The 21,100-nt window shown below is 38.2% G+C and overlaps 1 protein-coding gene across 3 annotated transcripts in view; it reads left to right on the top strand.

Moving 5' to 3' along the window:
• Positions 1-21,100, top strand: part of UBE4B (ubiquitination factor E4B) — a 40,144-nt gene that overhangs the window by 2,558 nt on the left and 16,486 nt on the right. For 2 of the 3 annotated variants that reach the window (XM_080563641.1, XM_080563642.1), the window contains exons 2-10: positions 3,571-3,757; positions 7,733-7,868; positions 8,429-8,516; positions 10,190-10,334; positions 11,163-11,391; positions 16,740-16,881; positions 17,382-17,482; positions 18,264-18,378; positions 19,765-19,848. In XM_080563641.1, the coding sequence (XP_080419767.1) occupies positions 3,571-3,757; positions 7,733-7,868; positions 8,429-8,516; positions 10,190-10,334; positions 11,163-11,391; positions 16,740-16,881; positions 17,382-17,482; positions 18,264-18,378; positions 19,765-19,848 (1,227 nt within the window). Of the gene's footprint in view, positions 1-3,570; positions 3,758-7,732; positions 7,869-8,428; positions 8,517-10,189; positions 10,335-11,162; positions 11,392-11,845; positions 12,257-13,121; positions 13,236-16,739; positions 16,882-17,381; positions 17,483-18,263; positions 18,379-19,764; positions 19,849-21,100 lie in introns of all 3 variants that reach the window. The other variant, XM_080563643.1, reaches the window with a different exon arrangement.

Raw genomic sequence — 21,100 nt, 5'->3', positions numbered from 1 at the left:
TCTCCTTAAAATCTCACTGAGCAGTTGCTACTGAAACAGTTGTTGACTCAGGAAATTTTATATAAACAGGGTACGTGAACCAGAGGGACCAGTATTCTTGCTTGTGTCTTTACTGGTCTGCTGTGTAATTGAATTATTGTTTGACTGTCTTTAGCAGGGTACTGTTTTAACATCTTTGTTGTAGTGTGCCCAGCTAAGAGTTGTTTATAAGTCCAGTAAGATCCAAAATGCATTTCTGAAAGATACTATCCTGAGACACAGTCCAGATGTGTCCAGCAACAACAGTACTAATTAAAAAAACAATGTCCCATTTCCATTCAACCAATTAGATTTTTTCATTAACCCTTTAAAGCGTATATTACGGAGTTGTTCTCTGTAGGGAAGGTAGGCTATGGAACAAAGAATGCCCATGTAGTAATTGGTCCCAAATAACTTGTCATTATTAGGTAACCTAACGACGTGTAACAGCCTGTTATAGGTCGCTATTGCAAGTAGTTATTGTTGAACTCAAGGGTTGGGTATTACCGAGGTACCCGAAATGTCCCTAACAAAATATTTAATATAAAAAAAACACACGTGTTACTTCGTGGTGATGTGGATAGTGATGTAACCCGAAAGGAAACCAGGTCACTGACTTTGAACCCGCAATTCTAGCGTATGGTCTTTGTGTTGTGAGGAGGCAGGAGGTCGGGGCCTCGCTTGGGCCTAGTACCATACAAACACGCTGCGTCTTCCAAGTCCCCACGTTGTGCCCCGAGCAGAAATTCTCTCTTCCTTTCCCCATCTCGATGCTGCTTGGTCTCCAGGCCCAAGTGACTTAATTGGGTAGAAGGTGTGCACCGGTTTTACGTTGTCTTCTCAGACCTCTCTTTCAGCCTGCGGATTTCCCGTTTGAGCATCATATCTTTGTTTCTCAGTCCCCCTTTTTTTCCTCTCTTACTTAAGTCTCTAATCTGCAAATCAAATTTCAGATTTCCTTGAAAATATTATGTAAACCTGGAGGAATATGGTAACTCTGGGTATCTAGGAACCGAATCTGTTTTTTTAACCATCGTTAGATGTAACCTCCTTCATGAAATCTGTCTCTTTCAGTGTAAAAATATTCAGAATGTATTTATATTTTTATGTTAATTTGTTCAGCAGTAGGAAGGGTAAGTATAATTTGTCTGTCATCCTTAAACGGGTAGGGAAAATCTTGTATTGCTTTAATTGCAGTATCTTATCTAAAAGCATCTCAGTGTCTATGCAGGTTCCTCTGTTACCTCAGCCCTTTTTCAGAGTTTCTTCAGGGCAGTTTGCAATCTGCAGTGTAGGTCCGTAAGGAAGATAGGTGCCTGCTTGATAGACTCGGAGCGACAAACAAACAGCAAAAGGTCCGGCTCAGTGTCCTGTTTCAAAAGCATTGATTGCAGCTGCTATTGACGTAACTTTGGTGTTGATCTACTCCAGCTCTGTAGATGAAGAAATGTTGAGTGGCACAGAGAACCTCAATTATTTGCTTGAAGCTGGGAGATGATGAAGAGGATTTGTGCAAATTATACCTTGTGAGGGAGATGAGCTTGTTTGAGTAATCAAGGTTTGGCTGTATTTGAGAATAAATGATAAATAAGTTTATGAATATTAATATTTGAATATATTTGCCTGTTCCCCTTTCTCCTCCTACAGTTCTAATTCTGATGTTAGAAGGGAAATGGCTAGCAAGAAAGAATATCAACACTTGGGGAAGAGTTTCACATCACATTTATTTTTCTTGATCTCTGCATAATTACTCCATTTTTCTCCTTCAGCCACTTCTGCGTATATGGGGGGGGAGGGTTGTGTGCATATATGGGGGGCGTTTGTGCATCGTACTATTTTCCCCCCCTCTATTCCTGCTTGCTCTTCCTCTGTCTGAAAAACACCGCTATGGATTAGGTGAATGATGAAGAAACAGCTTTTAAAACTTTAATTCAGCCCCCTAATTGGATTTCAATTCAGGTTGTTTAACTTTTTATATTTTAGCACAGCTTTGTTAGCTAGGAACAACTCATTTGGACCCAGCAATAGGGAAAATAGATATGGGGATGTGTGGCTGACATGTTCTCAGGTATGCCTCTGAGGAGTGAGAATTCTTTGGTATTTTTTTTCTTCCAGATAACAATTGTGGAGAGAAATTGAGATAACTTTTTACATTTCTTTTTGAGAGACACTAGTATGTACAGCTTCTACTTGTGGCAAAACTAAACTGTTTATGCAATAATAAGCTCTCCTGTTTTGCTCAACGAGGAGGAGGAGTTAAATAGAAAAACGCTATGATTAAAATGTATAAAGAGCAACAACAACAAAAAAGGATTTATTTTGTAGCTGCCCTCCATACTCATGTGGTGACAGCACTCATGGTAGAGATGTTGTTCCAGACACTGTTTTCCCACAGTTTTTGAAGTCTGATTTAATTTGATCTGTTCTTCTTCCTCTTGGGGTAGATTTCACAGACCATTAAATGACTGCAGTGATGTGGCATAGACATTGACTTGACACAAATCTTTTGTTCACTCTTTCACTTGCTTGCCAGTTCTTCGGGATTATGAGCAGAGATGAAAACTGATATATTGCATTCAGCGCTCAGGCATCGTAACACAAATAGGGAATAAAATGAATGGCTTAGTTTTGCAGGGTGTGGGCACCCTCAAATATGATGGTTTTATTTATCTCTAGCTGAAGCTTTTGTATTGGATCCTCTGAGGCAGCCTGTATAATTTTTTTTCATTTATGCTTCAAGCTTCATGGTTCTAAGTTACAAGTTCTATAAGTTGTTCTGTCCATTTGTTTCTCATGCATCATATTAGTGCTATGCAGTCACAGATTAATTTTAATAAATAGGTTCACAATAGTATACTGAAGTTAGATTTTTAATGCAGATGCTTCTACGCCCTATTAGTAACATGCAAAAACTGTTTTTTTTAATTCTGTTCAGTTCAACCTCTCCAGATGATGAGAGGATGTTATTTGCTGTCTTCAGTTACTACTTGAGATGCTTCTGTCCAGCAGTTGCCTTGTAGATTTTTAGCGTTGCAGATGTTTCACATGGTATTGGATAATGTTTTTTTAATAACATTTTGTTAGATCTTCTTAAGCAGAAGTTTTTATTAGTATTACGTGGTGTGAAATTAAGGCAAAGGTCACATTCATATTATTCTTTTTATCAGATTAATGCCGTTTGTTTAATCAAATGCCAAAATAAAGCAGGAGGTGTGTTAGGGGTTTTGAAATAGCCGAATAGTAAATGTTAAACTTGTCTTACACAACTGTTTGAAGGACAAATTCTCAGTGCAGATGGTTTTCCAAGGCAGCAAATACATACGTTCAAAATAAACATCAGAGGTACTTTAATATTGTCACACAGAGCAAAGAATGGCAATAAGACTCAGCTACAGGTGGCAGGTTATCAGGTAAAGCCGCCCTGTTTGCAGTGTTGCAGGAATAAATACCCGTATCGTGTGGGAGGCGCAGAGGGGGAGATAGTGGGGTGTACGTGTGTATGCACATGCAAATGAATTTGTGCATTTGTGTTGTTTGATTTCCTTTGTGCAGATCCGTCGAAGGCGCCTTGCTCGGTTGGCAGGCGGACCATCTTCCCAGCCGACTACACCCCTTACGTCACCGCAGAGAGAGACCCCGCCTGGACCACCTGCAGTAGCACCAGCCCCGGGGCCATCCCATAGTCTAGGCCTAAATGTCCATAGCATGACCCCAGCTACCTCTCCAATTGGTGCATCAGGTAGGTTGATGTCTGAGTGACAGCGGTTGTTACTACACGTCTGCTGAAGGTTTTTATGCGACTCCTTATGTTGAAAGCATGAATGCTGTTGTTGGCATTCTTTCTGCTGTTACTAAAAATAATTTTCAGAAAGAAACGTTCTAAAATAGTGACTGAAGGTACTTCGGTTTTCATTTTCCAAAAAATAAATGGTTAGATACAATTCTTTTCCAGGTATCAGTAAACTAACGATGGTATTGAAAATCTTACTGAACATTGCTGAAGTTTGTAATACAGTTTTAAGCTGAGGAATATTACAGAAAGAATGCCAGTCTACCAACGAGAAATGAAAAAAGCGTTCCAGTCTTGCGACACAGTTTTTAATGTTTGGCTCCTACATACGTTTTAACAATGAGTCCCAAGTTCATTTCTGATTTTTAATTACTAGTGTTTGGCGTAATAAAACGTAGTAGGCTGTGACTTTGCATTATCAATGTAAGAATAAATTATTTACTTTCTCGTTTGTGTTACTTTTCAATGTTTTTGAAAAACTATAGGTTCTGACAGTTCCAGTTTTTACTGCAGTGGGTACAAGTAGCATATTTATAAATGGCTATTAGAACATATGAATAGTTCTTGATCTATTAAAGTCAGACAATGTAGAAAGCACGGAAAGTTGGGAGAGTCTCTGTAGAGAGGTCAAGACTGTATTCTCATATATAATGCCACTTTTGACCTAACATATTTGGATTTACAATTGTATATCCTGGAAATCAAAACAAATTGGCATGTTTCTGCAATAAGGTGTTCTCATCTGCAAACTTGTTTGGTTTTGTGACCCTCTTAACACAAAACACACCAATCTCACAAGAAATATGTCAAGATTGTTTTAAGCAGGTTTTCAATATGGTTTCTAATAATTTGATAGAAATAATTTTCTGATGATCCTTGGTGAGCATGCAGAAATCCTAATATATTTGCTTCCTGAAATGTTATGTTTTTTGCTTTGGCAAGAACAATAAATTGAGATGTCTAGTCTTCTGGTAGCTTGTAAGTGAATTATTTACAGTGCTGCTGTGAGATATCTGGAAGGCACTGCTTTCTGCTTAGTTTGTTGCCTTTTATCCAGGGCAGGCCAGAGAAAAGCTACCAAAAGCATTTCCTGAGCAAAGCTCGTTGCAGTTGGAATTTAACACTGCATATTGTCCTCATGATTATACACAGCAACCCAGAAGCAAAGGTGTCTTTTATTTCACTTATTTATTTTACGAATAGTGCAGAGTTCACTTGCTGCGTTCACTCAGCCTGTGGTTACATGACTATTTTAATCCCTCTTAGGTCTGGCCCTTGGTGAAAGGAGTGTTTCTCTCTGCCTCTCCTTCTGCTGTCAGTAGCAACTCTGTGGTGAGGTGGATTGTGGACTTAATCCAGGTGGAAACTAACCCACAAAAAAATTAATGGCTAGTTTTTAAACAGATGAAGTCCTGATCCATGTGACTGCACAACTGTATAAACATGAATGCCAACAGAACAGGACATGTGGAAACACTTACCTGAGGGTAGAAATGTTCATACATTGGCAGACAGGTTTGTTGTGGTTTAAAGTGGTCTTACGGTTAAGACCTTAGAGACTTTTTTTTAACGAGTTCATCCATCTGCACTGGACGGTTGCTAAATACACGGACTAGACTGATCACCAGCAACAGAAGGTATCTAGTCAGTCCAGTGTTTGCTTCCTAGAGTGCCAGTCATAGCAGCAATTTAATAAGGCGTGATTTTTTTCATCAGGATAAGGGATATGGTTAAATTGGGGAATAAATCACGAAAAAGTCTTGACAACGGATTATCTGCTGTATTTGTTTAGCATAAACGAGGACTCGGCTAACGCTGTGTGGTTTGCAGGAGTTCCTTTGCAGCAGTGGACTGAAATGACTGCAGAGGATTTAAATTCATTTGGATGTACAGAAAGCAGCCCCGTCAGAATAATGTCCTTGTAAGCATCTGTTTTTGTAAGGAGTTGCATGTCAGGATGAGATCAGACTCATACATTGGTTTCAAGGAAAGTGTGATCATTTATTTTAGTATGCACTTCAAAAATATTTTGGAGAGCCTAAAAATAGTGTATCATGGATAGCCACGCATACTGGGTGTGTGGTCTTCGGAACTTTTTCAAGTCCCTGCATGCTGTTGTGCTTAAAGAGGCTGGTTAGTGACTGCTGCAGTACAGTGGCTAAAGTACATTTACCTGGCAGAAAGAGGGTGGGAGAAAGACCCCAAGAGAACGTAGGACAGTGTGCTCTTCACCGTGATAAGCCATGTTTGCTCTAGTCCCCTTCTCCACCGAGTTGGGAAGAAGGAGGAGGTGGAAGGATTGTGCCTTGGAGTGACTCAAGCAAGACTGCGTCTTTATAACTGATGTACTGAAAGAGAACCAGGCTGTCGCTGGGATATCTTGAATCAGAGACGTGCTGGAATACCCTCCTGAAGCCAGCCTTCCCCTGCCATGGATAGTGTTTCTGCTAGGTGCTACCTGTGGGGAAACTGCATCATTGAAGTTCTGCTTTTGAAAGTTGCCTTTATATAGATTTAACCTGACTGACCTGAGCAACTTAGTTCAGAGGCCGCGTTGGGTGTTTCTGTATCCTTGGGTTTGGGGCAGAGACTTTGCTGGGGTTTGGGTCTGAGCCTTCTGTAAGGGCTTGCAGTGTCAGAGCTGTAATAGCCATCCCTGCAGTCCCGGGGCTGGAGGAAATAAAAACGCCAGTTCTAAATGGACAGCTTTCCTTGACATTTTCCTGCTTCCTGGGTGAAATCTTTTGTAGACATGAACATGGGTAAATAGGTGCTTAAGCAAAATGTAACTTTCTTGAAGGATCTTCTCCTTTCATAGGGGAAAAACAAAAGTAGTCCAGAATGTTGTTTGTGAATGAGTGATAATACCCAGTTAGAGCCTGAAAGATACTAAGCAAAACATAGAAGCTTTGGACAAAATGGAGTAAAATTGTAAGTCACAGTATTTTGTGGTGGGCACAAGTTACTTACGCATTCTAGCAAGGGGATCTTAGGTGTCTTCAGCTACAGAAGGTGGCTGTTTGGATAATCTGCTGGTTCAATTCTTTTCTGAATACCAGTGCAAATTAATTTGACCTCATGCTTTGTTCCACTTTTTATATGAAGATCTCTGTGTTTTCTGGATACTGACTAATTTCCAACTTAAATAAGGAGGAGTTAAATATAAACTGTTTTTGTGCACAGGGAAGTGGAACAGGAGTTTCAGAGTGGTACAATGAAGCAACTTTTCCTACTTCCCATGCTGAATATCCAGTTGTTCTTCAGCAAACTGTTTCAATGATGTTCTTTTAAACTAGCTGGATTTTTTTAACTTCATTTTTAACATCTGCATGGATTTTTTTAAATTAACCCCTGTTTCAAAATCCGACTAAAAGCAGACTTGCTCTTCAGTGGCCACCTTTATGTGTTCCATGTATGTTGTGTTTTAGTATATGGATTTGATGTTCACTTCTCACCTGATGACGCTGGAAAAAGAAGGATGCACATGAGTGAAAAGTTATTGTTTTTTTTTTTAACATTGTTATAAGTCCATGCTAATTCATTAACTGTGATGAAGTCAGGTTTAAGTATTCCTCAAGCCTGACATCATTCACTTAGCTAGACCATATCAGATTTTAAGTCCAGACAGTTTGCCAGTACGTTTTGTTACGGGAGTGAGTCTCTGAGCACTCATGGATGCAAATTTAATTCTGTTCTGTGTTATAATGCAGGTAAGCATTACTATATTGCTGCTGCAAAGGGAGGTAGAAAATGTCATTATCTTTAGTCAAATGTGATTATTATTAGCGTTTATTTCCTAATACATTACTAAGAATGCTTAACAGTTGTACTGAAGAACAGTATTTCCTCTCCCTTTCCATCCAAGTAATTGTGTAGTGCCTTCTCATCTCCGTAGTAGTAATCTTGGTGGTGCCTTTTCTTTAGGAGTAGCCCACCGAAGCCAGAGCAGCGAAGGAGTGAGTTCACTCAGCAGTTCTCCATCTAACAGCCTTGAAACACAATCTCAATCTCTCTCTCGGTCTCAGAGCATGGATATTGATAGTGTCTCCTGTGAGAAAAGGTAAAAATAATAATAAAGAAAGCAGTTTGTATAAGCCAGAAAATGTCGCACTGTGCTAATCATCAAAACCACTTACACAGGAAAATATTCTGCTATTTCTCACTTCCAGCCATGTTAATACAGTAGGTTTAAATGCTTAAACATGACACACTGTTTAGACCATTGTAATGCTTTTTCTAGTCTGTCTTTGACGGTAATTCCTTACCTAAAATGATAAAAGACAAAGCATCATCTCAGGCATTAAATGATGAGCATGTCTGTTGGGGATGATTCAACTATTCTATTTAAAAAAGAAAAGATTATGGAGTGTGATAGCGATGTGGTTTGTATTGCCTGCTGAAGAAATTTAATATTGTGTTTCTTGAATTCAAAATAAATGTAACATGAGAAGCATTCATCAACTAGTGACTTTTAATTGCTGTTTGTGCACGTGTCTACTGCTGTTGCGTTGGCTCTTTCTTGGCTGCTTAAGGTGATGTTCCTTTGGTCAGCATCATACAGAGGACTGTCTGTGGCTTTCTGCAAGTTAATGGACTTTTTCCTCTTATTTCCACTTACAGCATGTCCCAGGTAGATGTGGATTCAGGAATTGAAAACATGGAGGTTGATGAGAATGATCGCAGAGAGAAGAGGAGTCTGACAGATAAGGTTAGCCCATTATGTTGGCTGTTCTCTTCCATACTACATATGTAGGTTATTGCAACATCAAGCTTCAGGATTTCATGGCCTACCTGTTCAAATCATGCAATTTGCAGTTAGCAGTGTTGGTTTTTCATTTTTTTTCAATGTAGCATGTGCTTCTCTTATGTAAAACTTTGTTTATTTTATGAAGACTTCACCTCAGACTTGATAAATTCTGCCTTTTTTTCTACTGCTTAGTTTTCTCTTACTGGTATAACCTTACGTGGCTACAGCTTTGCCATCTGTAATATTAATGATGTTTGCCAGGTGTTTTCTTCTTTCTCAAAATGGACAACATTGTTTTTTGGAGAAACTTTCTTAATAGAACCGCGTGCAGGTAAGTGTCCCAAATAGTGGAATTGAAACAGGAGCAAGGGGTTTAGGACGGAGGACTGATGCAGAACATTAGCTCGCAGAGAGTTCAGCTGTCTCCCTGTTTTGAACACTTTCTTTGAGAGGATGGAACTAGCTTTCAGATGTCACCTGTGAAAAACTTCTTCACTGTTCCTCATTGAAATTTGCCTGAAGAAAAAAAGAAACAACCTCCAAACCTGTAAGCTGTGTTTGGATTTTCTCAGAAATAGGATTATGAATGATTTCTGAAAGCTCTGAAGAAAAATACTTTGTTGTGTATCCTACAAAGTGACCTATTATTGTCCAGGTCTACTTTTTTTAATATGCAATATTAAGAAGAAACACTTTTTAAGATACTTTTGAAGAATATGTTGCAGATTATGTGTAGCTTTTAGAAGTCGACTAAGTGCCACTTCAAATATTATGTAAGCTGAAATAATGCTATGTAATAAGATTTTGTTCTTAATGATATTATATGAAAGTAAATAAGAATATTTAGCTATCAAGGATTACACAGGAGGTAAAATCATTTAAAATAGAAAAAGGAAGAAAGCATGTACAAAGCCTTAATTCACTTTTGAGATAGTCCTCTTTGTCATTGGGTTTTAAGGCCCTTGTGAAATAAAACCACAAAGAAATGGGACATGAGCTTGGTGGAGAGAATTTTCTACAATTCTTGCAGTGCTCATTAGATGCCTTTGTTTATTCCTGCACTGTCAGTAATAAGCTCAGTTGGTAAAAGCCTGGCTTAAAGCCATCTAGCAATAACCCTGCTGCAGAATCCTTTCCAGTCAATTCCTAGCTGCAAACAGGGCAGCTGGACAGCTTGCATTGTGCTGCTGTGAAATAAATAGCTTGGAATCAAGGACAGTCTTGAAAGGGGGGGCTCATTGGAGAGTCAAGTGAAGGTTTGCACACTTGGCTCAATTCCTCTTAACTTTGTGGTGTCTCCAAATGAGTAAGTGAATAGGCAGTGTGGTCCTCACTTATGAGCAAAACGTTTTCTTGTCTGGTTATCAGCCTTCTTATTATACCGTTTTCTAATGTGCTTGGGAAATTTGCTTCCTGCTGGTTTAGTGTGTTTCTGCTACATCTGTTCTGCTTCATCTTTCCTTTTTTCTCTAAACTGACAGATATCTGCATTCCTTCATAAATACGCCAAATCTTCCATTGAGAGTTAGTCTGAAGCTATTTAAAAAAGACCTACATCTGATAAAATTGTGACTTGACCAGTACGGTTGTAATTAATGTAAATAAGTTAACTTCTTTTCTCCCCTCTAACCAAGGAACCTCTGTCTGGGTCTGAAGTATCTGAGGAGCAAGCTTTACAGCTGGTCTGTAAGATCTTCAGAGTCTCTTGGAAGGACCGAGACAGAGATGTTATATTCCTGAATTCCCTCTCTGCCCAGTTTAAGCAGAACCCAAAAGAAGGTAGGAATCCAAGCTGTTATTGTTAGAGGTGGTTTCAGTTGAGTGGCATATTTCCTCCCCTTATCTTTAGCTTTTTGTATTTTTGCTGTGAGCCACCTACTTGCAGTCTTTGATTTCAAGGGTAGGAGGAAAGTGCATGTGCAGTCAGCAGTCGTACCAGGAAATGGAATTCCCAGGAAGAAACATGGGACAGCTTGGTCATAGTTCTTGTAGTCAATTGCTATGATCTTGCTAGTTATTTCTTCTGTTGGGAGACTACTATGCTGATACTGTCATGCTGTTGAATTTTTTTCAGAAAACTTTTACTGGCTTAGTTATGATTCAAGATAACCTATTGATATATATAGAAATTTAGCAGTTCATTTGATAAGCTAACAATTTCTGATTATTTTATACAATTCATATTTTGTCAGCTGTAAGATATGGCCAGAATGAAACTTGTTTTTATATGTAGGCATGTGTAGATGGTGTTTTGTGTTGTTTTTCTTTGTTTTATGACATACCTTTTCCCATGCAGCGTCAGGGTGGGAGTATGTGAGAGGGACGGACAAGGCAACTGTATTAATGAGTAGTAACAGCATTAGGTCATGTATGATCTTCGGCACTTCCTATGACAGTCGTATTCTTGTGTAGTTGTAATTTCAGAAGCTAGCTAATATAGACCGAACCGTAGTTAGCATATTTATAAATGTAAATTTCGTTAGTTGCTTTTGCCAAGAGCAGCTCTGTTTTCATGCGTAAATTACTGTCCTTTTTAGTTGAAATCTCTGAATAATGTGTAGTTGAAGACAGTAGATGAGGGTACTAAATCTCTTTTGTTCTTTACAGTGTTTTCAGATTTTAAAGACTTGATCGGGCAGATTTTGATGGAAGTGCTGATGATGTCCACCCAGTCAAGGGATGAAAACCCATTTGCCAGTCTGACAGCTACATCACAGCCAATTGCTGCAACTGCCCGGTCTCCTGACAGAAGCCTAATTTTAAACACAGGCTCCAACCCAGGAACCAGCCCTATGTTCTGTAATGTGGGCTCCTTTGGTTCCAGTTCATTATCCAGGTGACTTCTGATTATAACTGAATATTGATTTCACTTTAATATTGATTGGTAGACTTAGAGAGGCATAGAAATGTCCCAAGAACCATAAATAGAATAGATATTAAAAGTTCTTCATTCTTTTTCATGTGAATGTCTCCCTGCAGTCTCACCCTTTTTTGTTGCATTGCTGTGGCTAGAAACATATTTGACAGATTAAAGCCATGTAGGTCATTTCATCCAAGAAGTATTCCTAACATACATCAGCAAAGACTGTGGCTCTTAACGTGTAGATTGTGACATAGTTTTATTCAACATTAATAAAAAAGGACTAATGTGTGTGAGCTGCAGAGCTATAGCTGAAGAGTCAACAGAAGGGAAAGGGCATCTGCTGCTCATTTTATCTTCTTTACCCTTTTTCTTCATATCCTAAATCATTGCTTTTTTGTTTTTTCTTTTTCCCCTGTAACTGGTTTAGTCTCTATGGGACTAGTCCAGCTCCTACTACCAATTTCACAAGCTATGTACCAATGACTGGTTCATCTCTTACCCCACCAGCCAGTTCAGTTGCCACCACCTCTGTGCCTTCCATTACTGTCAGCTCTCACCTGACAGCAACAAGCCCTTCTTGGATGCAGCCTTCCTCTCCGAGGTACCGGCCATACACTGTTGCCCATTCTGGAGGCTTTTCAGCTTCTTCTGTCCCGCGTTCCTTGAATATTTCCATCCCACCTAGTTCACCAAGTCCTTCGGTCATGGCTGCGAGCCCTCCAGCCATGCCAGTCACCGCATCCAGACAGAGACCCACAACAATGGGTCCGCCTTTGTTTACTGCTTCACCCAGTACCTCGCGCAGGCGTTCGTCTTTACTGAACAGGATTCCTTCTAGGTATTTCACAAGAGCACAAGAGTGCGTTTCATGTGTGCAGTGCAGGGTGTGGCATGATCTTGCAATTTGGAAGAACTTATGTTTGTGCCGAGCTCACCCTACTCACCCAGAGATGACTTCTGTATTTCGGTTTGCACTAATACATTGACTTGCTAACAAGCTGTCTTTGCCAAAATGTTAAAGCTGCTTCTGTGAGCATTTGAGGTGTATGCTATTGCTTTAAAGGTAGCAATATTGTTTTGATTTTCTCCGCTTTTTACATCCATCCCAGCTAAACTTAGCTTTCTGTTCAGTTGCTACTGCTGGATAGTAAACCAAGCAGACCTCCTGCTTTGAAAGCAGTTTTCTCAGTAGGGCTTTAGTCGATTTGATGAAAGCTGTTACTTGCTGGGCTGTGTTAGATTTGATTCCCTAGTGCATACATTTAAATTACAGATTAGCCTGTTTCTGTAGGCTGGGCCAAGTACTGCTGCATTTTCTCCCTGGCTGCTCTTCGAATCCCCATTCCCTGCAGGGGGGAAAAATGGAAAGGCAAGGTCTTGGAACCACTGCTTTACAGCTCAGTAGCTTACAATTGTAATACTGTTCAGTGATATCTAAATATTCCCACTTCAGCCATATTCTTTATAACGTCTCCGAAATTGTTAAATTTTTGGTTTGTGACTGTGTGGTGTTTGGATACACGAATAACTTGTAATAGTGCCATGGAGCATGTTAGTATAGTCTTGGTTTTTACTAACGTGGGGTTATCCGTTGTCTGCATGTTTAGAGAAGATGTTTTTTGGCAGACTTGCAAAGAAAAGTTGTGTATTATTTTCGGCTTAAAAAAAATATCTGATGGCCTTTTTCATTTCTGTTGTGGTAGTATATACGACAACCCTTTCTCCCTCCTCTTCCTTGCCGTTTCTGATGTGTCTGAGGACAGTAGTGATGAAGAAAATGAAGATGATGATTTTTCTTGTGTCCAGTTTGGGTCCAGGTATTGGAGAAAGAGAACGTAACCTGCATGTCTGGTTGCCTAGGCACTAACAGTATGTGCAGCGTCAAGTGTTTTGCAGAGTAACTTGGGAAATGAGTAAAGCCGAGCAGCTGACTGGGATGGTTCTTAAGATGGTGTATAAACATGGATAATGAATGCTAGTTAGTCAGCTATTTTTTTGAAGAGATGACTAAGATAAAGGAAATGTTAATCATGCTGCCTTTTAAGTTTAATGAGCATGGTTTCTGAAACGATGCTTGAGTTGAACTCCTCGTTGACTATGAGAAGGAATATTATTCACCCATGGCTGTAATTTTAAAACCAGTTGATGTTTTCCTAATCAAAAGTTGGAAAATTAGGACAAATATTAAAATACAGTGGCAAATAGCCAGTTGATGCAATCACTATCGTTTTGTCTCAGATTCATTGCTGTTTGGCAGCTGAGGATCTCTTCTCTAGCCTATAAAGAAAACACACCTGAAAGTTGGACCCGCTGGGGACTGACTGGTTTTGATGTGGTAGGTAGTAGAAGCTGATGTAGCTGAAACAGACAAGAATGGAGGGAAGAGCAGAATATTTTTCTGTGAAACAGGCTTAGGAATCATATAGCAAAAACCTTTCACTCTGCAAAATGAGGATTGTTATTAGTGTTGTCTGGAGGCTAGCCAGGTAGTTGTGCAAAAATAACACAACCTACAGAACACTGGATGTGCCAAGGAGAAAAAAAAAAAGCTTTTGGAAATGTGAATGTGGGGTAGGATCTCGAGTTTTACATCCCATTGCAGAGTAATACTGCAAGGTCTTGGCACGTACAGAAGTGTTTTCATATGAGGGGTGAGTTTTTGATGTGAAAAAATGAGCAGCCCTCCTACAAGGTTGTTTGTCATATCCAAGTGATTTGTGTTCTTTGTCTGTCTGTTGGCGCAGGTGATTCTTTCTTTTCCCATTAAAATTTGACATTCATCAGCTTCATCGTATGCACCAAAATTCCCAAAGTAATGCTCAATTGTCTTGTATCAACCCAAACAGGAGAAAGGGAATAAATGTGATATACAAAACCATATATTTTAGGAAGACTTTCTGAAAAATGATACTTCTATAGTCTTGCTAGTATTTTGAACATTTTCTATGATTGTTCAGGTTTCTGATTACTATTGATAGTACTTTGGAGGTGCCTTATGGCTGGCCACGTTGTCTTATTGTAATACACAGAGCCAGTGACAGCTTAAAAATGTTTCCTGTTGAACAAATGTGATGAAAAGATTTTTTTCAGACTGCCAATCCTTTTTGAAGTATTTCAGTTACAGCAAGTCAGGGAAGGCTAATTGCTCAAGCCTTTTAAAACTGGCTAGGTGCAGACTTTAGGAAGTATCTTGGGATATTAAGGAATGCCCTAAAAGACTTGGTATGAGACAAATCTTTTTCCCACCCCCCCACTAGCATTTCTGTCCGTGACTGTTCCTGTGGTATGTTGGGACACTACTGGTAAGTCAGTTAACTAGAAGACCTTCCAGTTGCCTCTCCTCTTTTCCATACCAGTCTAAATTGCGGAGAGGGAACTCGATAGCAGAGGTTTAGGCCTTTGTGTGTGTACATGTACATGGAATTTAGGATTGTGTTTCACTATTGTTTTGTTTAATTCTTTTGCTGTTAGCAATTTAATGTAAATATTGGATTGAGTTGCATGGCCTTTGGTAAGGATTCCTGAGGTTGCTATGCATCTGGAATCTTGGTTTCTATATTATGTCCTGGCATTCTACAGCAGTAGATGTTAGTTAAATTATGAACACAGTGACTATACAATTACGCAGCAACTGCATTCTGAAAATACCAAGGCATTCAATATGTTTGTAGGGGATGTATGAGCTCTGCACTGGAATAATTTCAGTTACTGCTGCAGTGAAATCATTACCAGAATGAGTAACTACAGAAATAGTAATTTTGTAAATAAATAGATATTCTTAAAGGAGTAATTTTTAAGCTGAATGTGAGAAGTCAAGAGGTTCTATTGCCTCTTAGAATCATAGAACCAGGACATTGTTCCTTAGAACCATAAAATCATATAAGAGACAACAGAGAACAGATGCACGGTTTCATGGTCACCTAGTACTATTTTATTAGAGCTACATTTTACGTGCATTAGTTTCAATTGAATAACTGAAAACAAATTCTCTCTGCAAAAGAGACTGCTCCTGGAAGTTACGTTTCTTCAGATGCTCAACTACTAGATACTTCACAAGTAATAACCTTTATGCAATTCATTGGTTGGACTGCAAACCTTACCTATTAGTTTTGTAAAGCAGAAAATATTTTACATTTTGTAGGAAATCCCAATTTTGATGCAGTTTGTAGTTCTAGCCATATTTTTATAAAGCTGCATCTAAGGAAAAATACTCTTATTTTTAAATTTAAGGTTTTGGGCTTTTAAATTGATCTTCCTTTTAAATACACCCTGATTGTGCACATTGATTTCTTCAATGAGGAATAGGAATAGACCATCCACATGATTGCAATTTATTTTCTTTGTATTTTATCTACATAAGATGAATATATCTTGATTCCCTTCTGTAAAATGAGGGTTTCATTTTTAATTAGCTTTGTTAAGCTGTTACATAGAGAAGAATTCTGTTGAGATAACAAATCTGGGACTGTGAGTCTGGGGGTCTGTTCTCCTATTTAATTTCTCACTTGTCTCAAGCATAGTTTTGTCTTTGGGTTTAGTTTTCATGTTTACAATATCAGTGTTTCCTTTTTTCTCCCCCTGTAGCTGTGCTACTTAATGAAATGGCCTATTTTACTATAAGGGAATTAAAATGAACTGAGATGAAATTAAATAATCTTTAATGTGGAAATGTCAAAAGAAACAGTTGCTTGGATGTGTTCCCTCCTGTTTTGTTTTTTCTTCTTCCTTAGAGTATATAGCATGATTGCCTGTAGCCCTCATCTATAATCTGGGGTCTCTTCTTTGTAGTGGGAGACTTTTGCTTTCCATGGGCTGGCTAGTGTTAACAGAGTTGGTGAAATTTATAATTTCATGAGTGATATACACAGAGATTTCTGCAGAAACTGTGTGGAGGTTGCATCATTGCATAGAAGTGTCTTGATGTCTTAGGAGTTCAAAGAGTGTTGATGTCAAGTGCAACATAAAGGCTGTTCATTTTCAGTGTTGCCGTATAGTAATGATTTACTGATTCCCATTAATTTCTTGCACCTTATTGCCATCTCCAATATATCTTATTTAATAAGATAACAAATTCTTCACTCGTTACAGGACAGCTGAGGGATTTTTTTAGTGTGTGTGTCGGACGAATTGTTAAATGGAGAGCTCTTCATATAGGGCACAGAAACGGTATTAATTGTTGAGAAGGTCATGTGTGTGATGGAGCGGAGTCTTCAGAGAATTGACAGAAGAAGTCAAGAGCTCATAAATTATTAGATTGTGCAAGAGTGAAGAACTGCACCTTATGCTCTGTTTCTTTTCTTTTTGTGTGTGTGTTTTTAAAGTATGGGAGGCTCTGGCAGCTCAAGCGTTTCTGATTCCTGCAACGACCACTTCACCATTGAAAGTTGTAAGGAGACAGAGATGCTGAACTACCTCATTGAGTGTTTTGACCGAGTTGGAATAGAGGAGAGAAAAGCACCAAAGGTATATTTGAGCAGAGTGAAATCATGTCAGCGCTGTTGCAGACTCTTAGTCTTTAGTGGGGAAAGTTAGTGGAAATGGGTAGTTCGTTCTTGATGGCTTTGTAGAAACAGATTTAGAGAATTTACTCTCTAACTTGTTAGATCATCATATCTGAATCTTGTATATGCTTTACATCTCTAAAATAAGCACTCTATTAGAAGCTGTCTTTCATTTTTGGATCTTCTGCATTTACTTGGCATTTGTTCTATGTGAAACATACTTTCATGAGACCAGCTCCCAACCAGGTTTGTGTATTTTCCTGTAAGCTTTGCTTCTAGGTGAAAAAGCAAAACAAAACACAACTTTCTAAGTATAAACTGTAAGTTTTTAGCTGAAGTAGTGCAAATTTTAATTTGCATATTACATTCATACTACATGAATTAAGAAGTTTATCATATTGTCTGCTTGTTCTGTATCTGAATACTTTTAGTTTGTATTAAAATGACCTTATTTTTTATCAGATGTGTAGCCAGCCGACAGTTAGTCAGTTACTGAGCAACATTCGATCACAGTGCATTTCACATGCTGCTTTGGTGCTACAGGGATCCTTAACGCAACCAAGGTAAATACAGCTGACGTTAATCACGAAAGCTAGACTGTTTGGGGATTTATTTTCTTCTGAAGATTAGGTTAAAAAAAAAAAGGCTAAGTTTTTGGAACAGGATACATTTATGTGCCAGAAGAATAATTTACTCTTTTGCTATTGAATACTCCCATTAATACATTGGAGAGCAATTTAGGTGCTTTTAAATTGTGTTTATATAAAACAGTTCAGGTTGATTGGAACAGTTTAAATGGGGGATGTGAAATAGATAGCTACTTGATTATCTTTCAAACTGTACCTTTTATCCATTGTGCTGTGAGATTAGTTTTGTCTTTATGTGAATCAGTGTTGACACTGGAATAAGTTCTGTATATGTAATAAGACAAAAATATTTTTGCAGAAACTTCGGGAGCAGTTAAAAGTAATGACTGTATTAATTCAGCACAGACTAATGTTAATTTTTTTCTTAATGCTGGTAAAACAACAAAAAATGTTCTTTCACTAGCTGAGATTAACAAAAGGTCTTTTCATTAGAGAGGAGTAGAAGGCAGAGCCAATTACTACACAGAAGCCGTTATTTTCTTCCAGACTCATTAAACTGAAGTGTGATGTTGGCAGCAGCATCTGCTTGAGAATAATCTTTACACAAGTACACTAGAGAAGGCAAGGTTGGTTACTTCTGAAAAGAGCAGGTGTCTACATATGGATGATCTACTTTCTGGCACATCCTTAAATGTGATGTCTGTGTTTTTTTTCTGCTAGTAATCAATAGTTTTGCATTTCTTTTACATAAATAAAGGTCATTGCAGCAGCAGTCTTTGCTGGTACCCTATATGCTGTGTAGGAATCTCCCGTTTGGTTTCATCCAAGAATTGGTGAGAACAACGTATCAGGATGAAGAGGTGTTCAAACAGGTAAGGCATAGGTTAAAAAATAATAAAAATTGGAGGATTTCCATATCCAAGAGAGCATCTCTTCAAAAGTTTATTCTGCATGTCATAGTTCTGTACCTATTACTTCAATGGCTAGCAAACTGTTAAACAAAAGGAGTTTGTAACTCGCTTATGGTTTTGTGAAGATGACCAACTTATTTGGTGATTCTCTTTATTAAATGTGTTTTAAGCAGTGCACATTTATGAAATGTTGAAGTATGCTACTCAGAATATGTCTGTATTACCGATCTACATTACAGGATTGATTTTGTTTCCATCCGTCTGTTTCTCTGCAAAATATCTTAAAAATGTATATCTAAGATATAAAAAAAATTATAGTTCTGTATATAATTACAGAAGATTGCTATCTTGCTATTTTTACTATTCTTTGCAACTGTAATAGCTTATATCTAAGGTGCTAAGAACGCCTTGCAAATCCTAGGTCATGAAGTCTTTATATTTTATGGAGGAGATGACTGAAAAACATTAGCTTATCCTGTGTGTCAGAGTAGTTCACTGAGATGTCACTTCCTCTTTCATAACAGTCTGTGATGACTGCTTATTATCTTTACACCTACCACACTTACAATTTACCAGCACAAAAACAACTTACTTCCATGACATGTAAAAATTAAAGCTGTATGATTTCCCCAAGTGTATAGGCAAATAAATTGATACCAGCTTGGCTATCGAGTTGTTGGAGATCTCCACAGTACTTGTGCTCATTTGTGTGATTAACAAACACACTTGTACACAAGCACACTGTTTCCAGTGATCTTGTATGAAATGTGTGCTTCCCCTTGTGGTTTCCACGTGCAGAAAACTTAATGGAATAACACCTGATTCTGTTGGAATGCTAACATTACTGTTTTTCAGATTCAGCTTGTATCTATTAGTTTTACATCTAAATATATATATTTCTGGGGTTATTTAGTTTGCAAAGTGGAAACAAGTTAGAAAATGATCAGGCAAGATGCATAAAAGTGCTTGGAAAGAAGTTTGTGTGCGTAAGCTGTTATGCCCAGGCATGAAGTCAATATATCATTTATGCTACATCAGATTACAGAGAAGATTCAGGCCAGATAACTTTCTCAGCATGTAACAAAAAATGCCATTTTATGGATCTTATTTCAAAGCTTTGAGCAAAACAATTGGCTGAAAGCTGTTGTGGTTTTTTTTTTAGCATTGATACTCTTGTGCATTCAGGCATTGAAATGTTCCCTGACATAACTGAAGGAAATTTGGAGAGAAGATCTTAATTTTTCTGTAGTGTAACTTGCAGTATTTGAAGAATGAGCAGGCATTTCATGCTGTGTCATTTGATTGCTTCCTATTCTTGAAGAAAGTAATCTATTTCTGTTTTTACAGATCTTTATCCCCATCTTACAAGGCCTGGCTCTAGCTTCCAAAGAGTGCTCCCTTGATAGTGACAATTTTAAATACCCCCTTATGGTAAGGGCTGTACGTTACTACAAGTTTTTTTTTTTCCTTCATGATTATTGATAACTTAAGGAAATTCTATACAAGATAATGTACTTTAACATTTTGGGATCTCCTTTGGTTAGTGGGTTAATATTAAACTTGATACTGAAAGCTTAATGTGATATGAGATGTTGTAAAGTCAGTGATATCTCAAACGTAAGGTACAGCAGACTTGGTATAGTGGGTTATTCAAATATTTGTATGAATTGCTCTATATAAAACAAATGTATGGACTTCATCATGCATACTTGTTAAATACTGGGGATGCTAAGTTCTTCCAAATTTAAGTCTGGGAAATAAGGACTAATTCATAACCATATTTGTTGGACTCACTTGTGTATGTAGCAAATTAAAATCTATTGCATTAAAACCAAAATTATGAGTTGATGGCTGTGTACTGTAGGAAAATGTAATGTTCCCTGTCTGAAAAGTTTTTTTTAAAGTGTGTATTTTAGTCCCTCGATCTGCTTCCCTCCTGCTGCTTTTATTGACAAAACAAAAAAAATCTTCGGAACAGCATGCATGGCCACATAAGAGCAAGCTAAATTCTTGACTAAATTGAGCATTGTCAGCTAGTACCTTCGGATCTTAAGATCTTCAGTGCATCGTGCCAATAAAGGCATTCCTTCATATCTCGAGTTTAATTTATAACTCCAGAAATTAGTTGGACGGGGGTGTGTGCTGCAAATCAACTCCCCTCCATGTTAAATTGCAAACTGTTGCAAGTTTGACTGTCAGGTACAGTAAGGGCCATTTGAAAATGATACTCCGTTCTGGTCATCTTTAGTGGGCACAGTGTGCATCAAAAAGAAGGAATATAGTTACTAGCTGCAGTGTAATTGAAGTATGAGAAAATAAAATGCAGGAGAAGCGGGATACGTGAAAGCCTACAGTATTTTTGTGTTTTCAAAATCGTCTGTTATAACTGCTTTCTTTTTTCTGTGCTGCAGTTGAAAGTGAGTTAGAGATCTGGGATAGGATTCTTTGTTTCTGGCTACTGTGTTCATCTGACATTTTTCCACTCTGACTCAAAAGACAAAGGCCTTGGTGTATGTATAGTACAATTGCTCTATTTATTATTGTTAATGACTTTTATGTGGCAGTTCAGGCGCCCAGCGAAGCTATTGTTATTTTCTGAACAAGCAAATAATTTGCACAGCTAATTTTTGAAATAAGTGCAATATCTTATTATCTGGTGAGATGTTAGCTTTTTTGAGACAGA

This window comes from Anser brachyrhynchus, assembly GCF_964034855.1.
Source record: "Anser brachyrhynchus genome assembly, chromosome: 21".
Classification (NCBI taxonomy): Eukaryota; Metazoa; Chordata; class Aves; order Anseriformes; family Anatidae; genus Anser; species Anser brachyrhynchus.
This window is presented reverse-complemented; position numbering and strand designations above follow the sequence as displayed.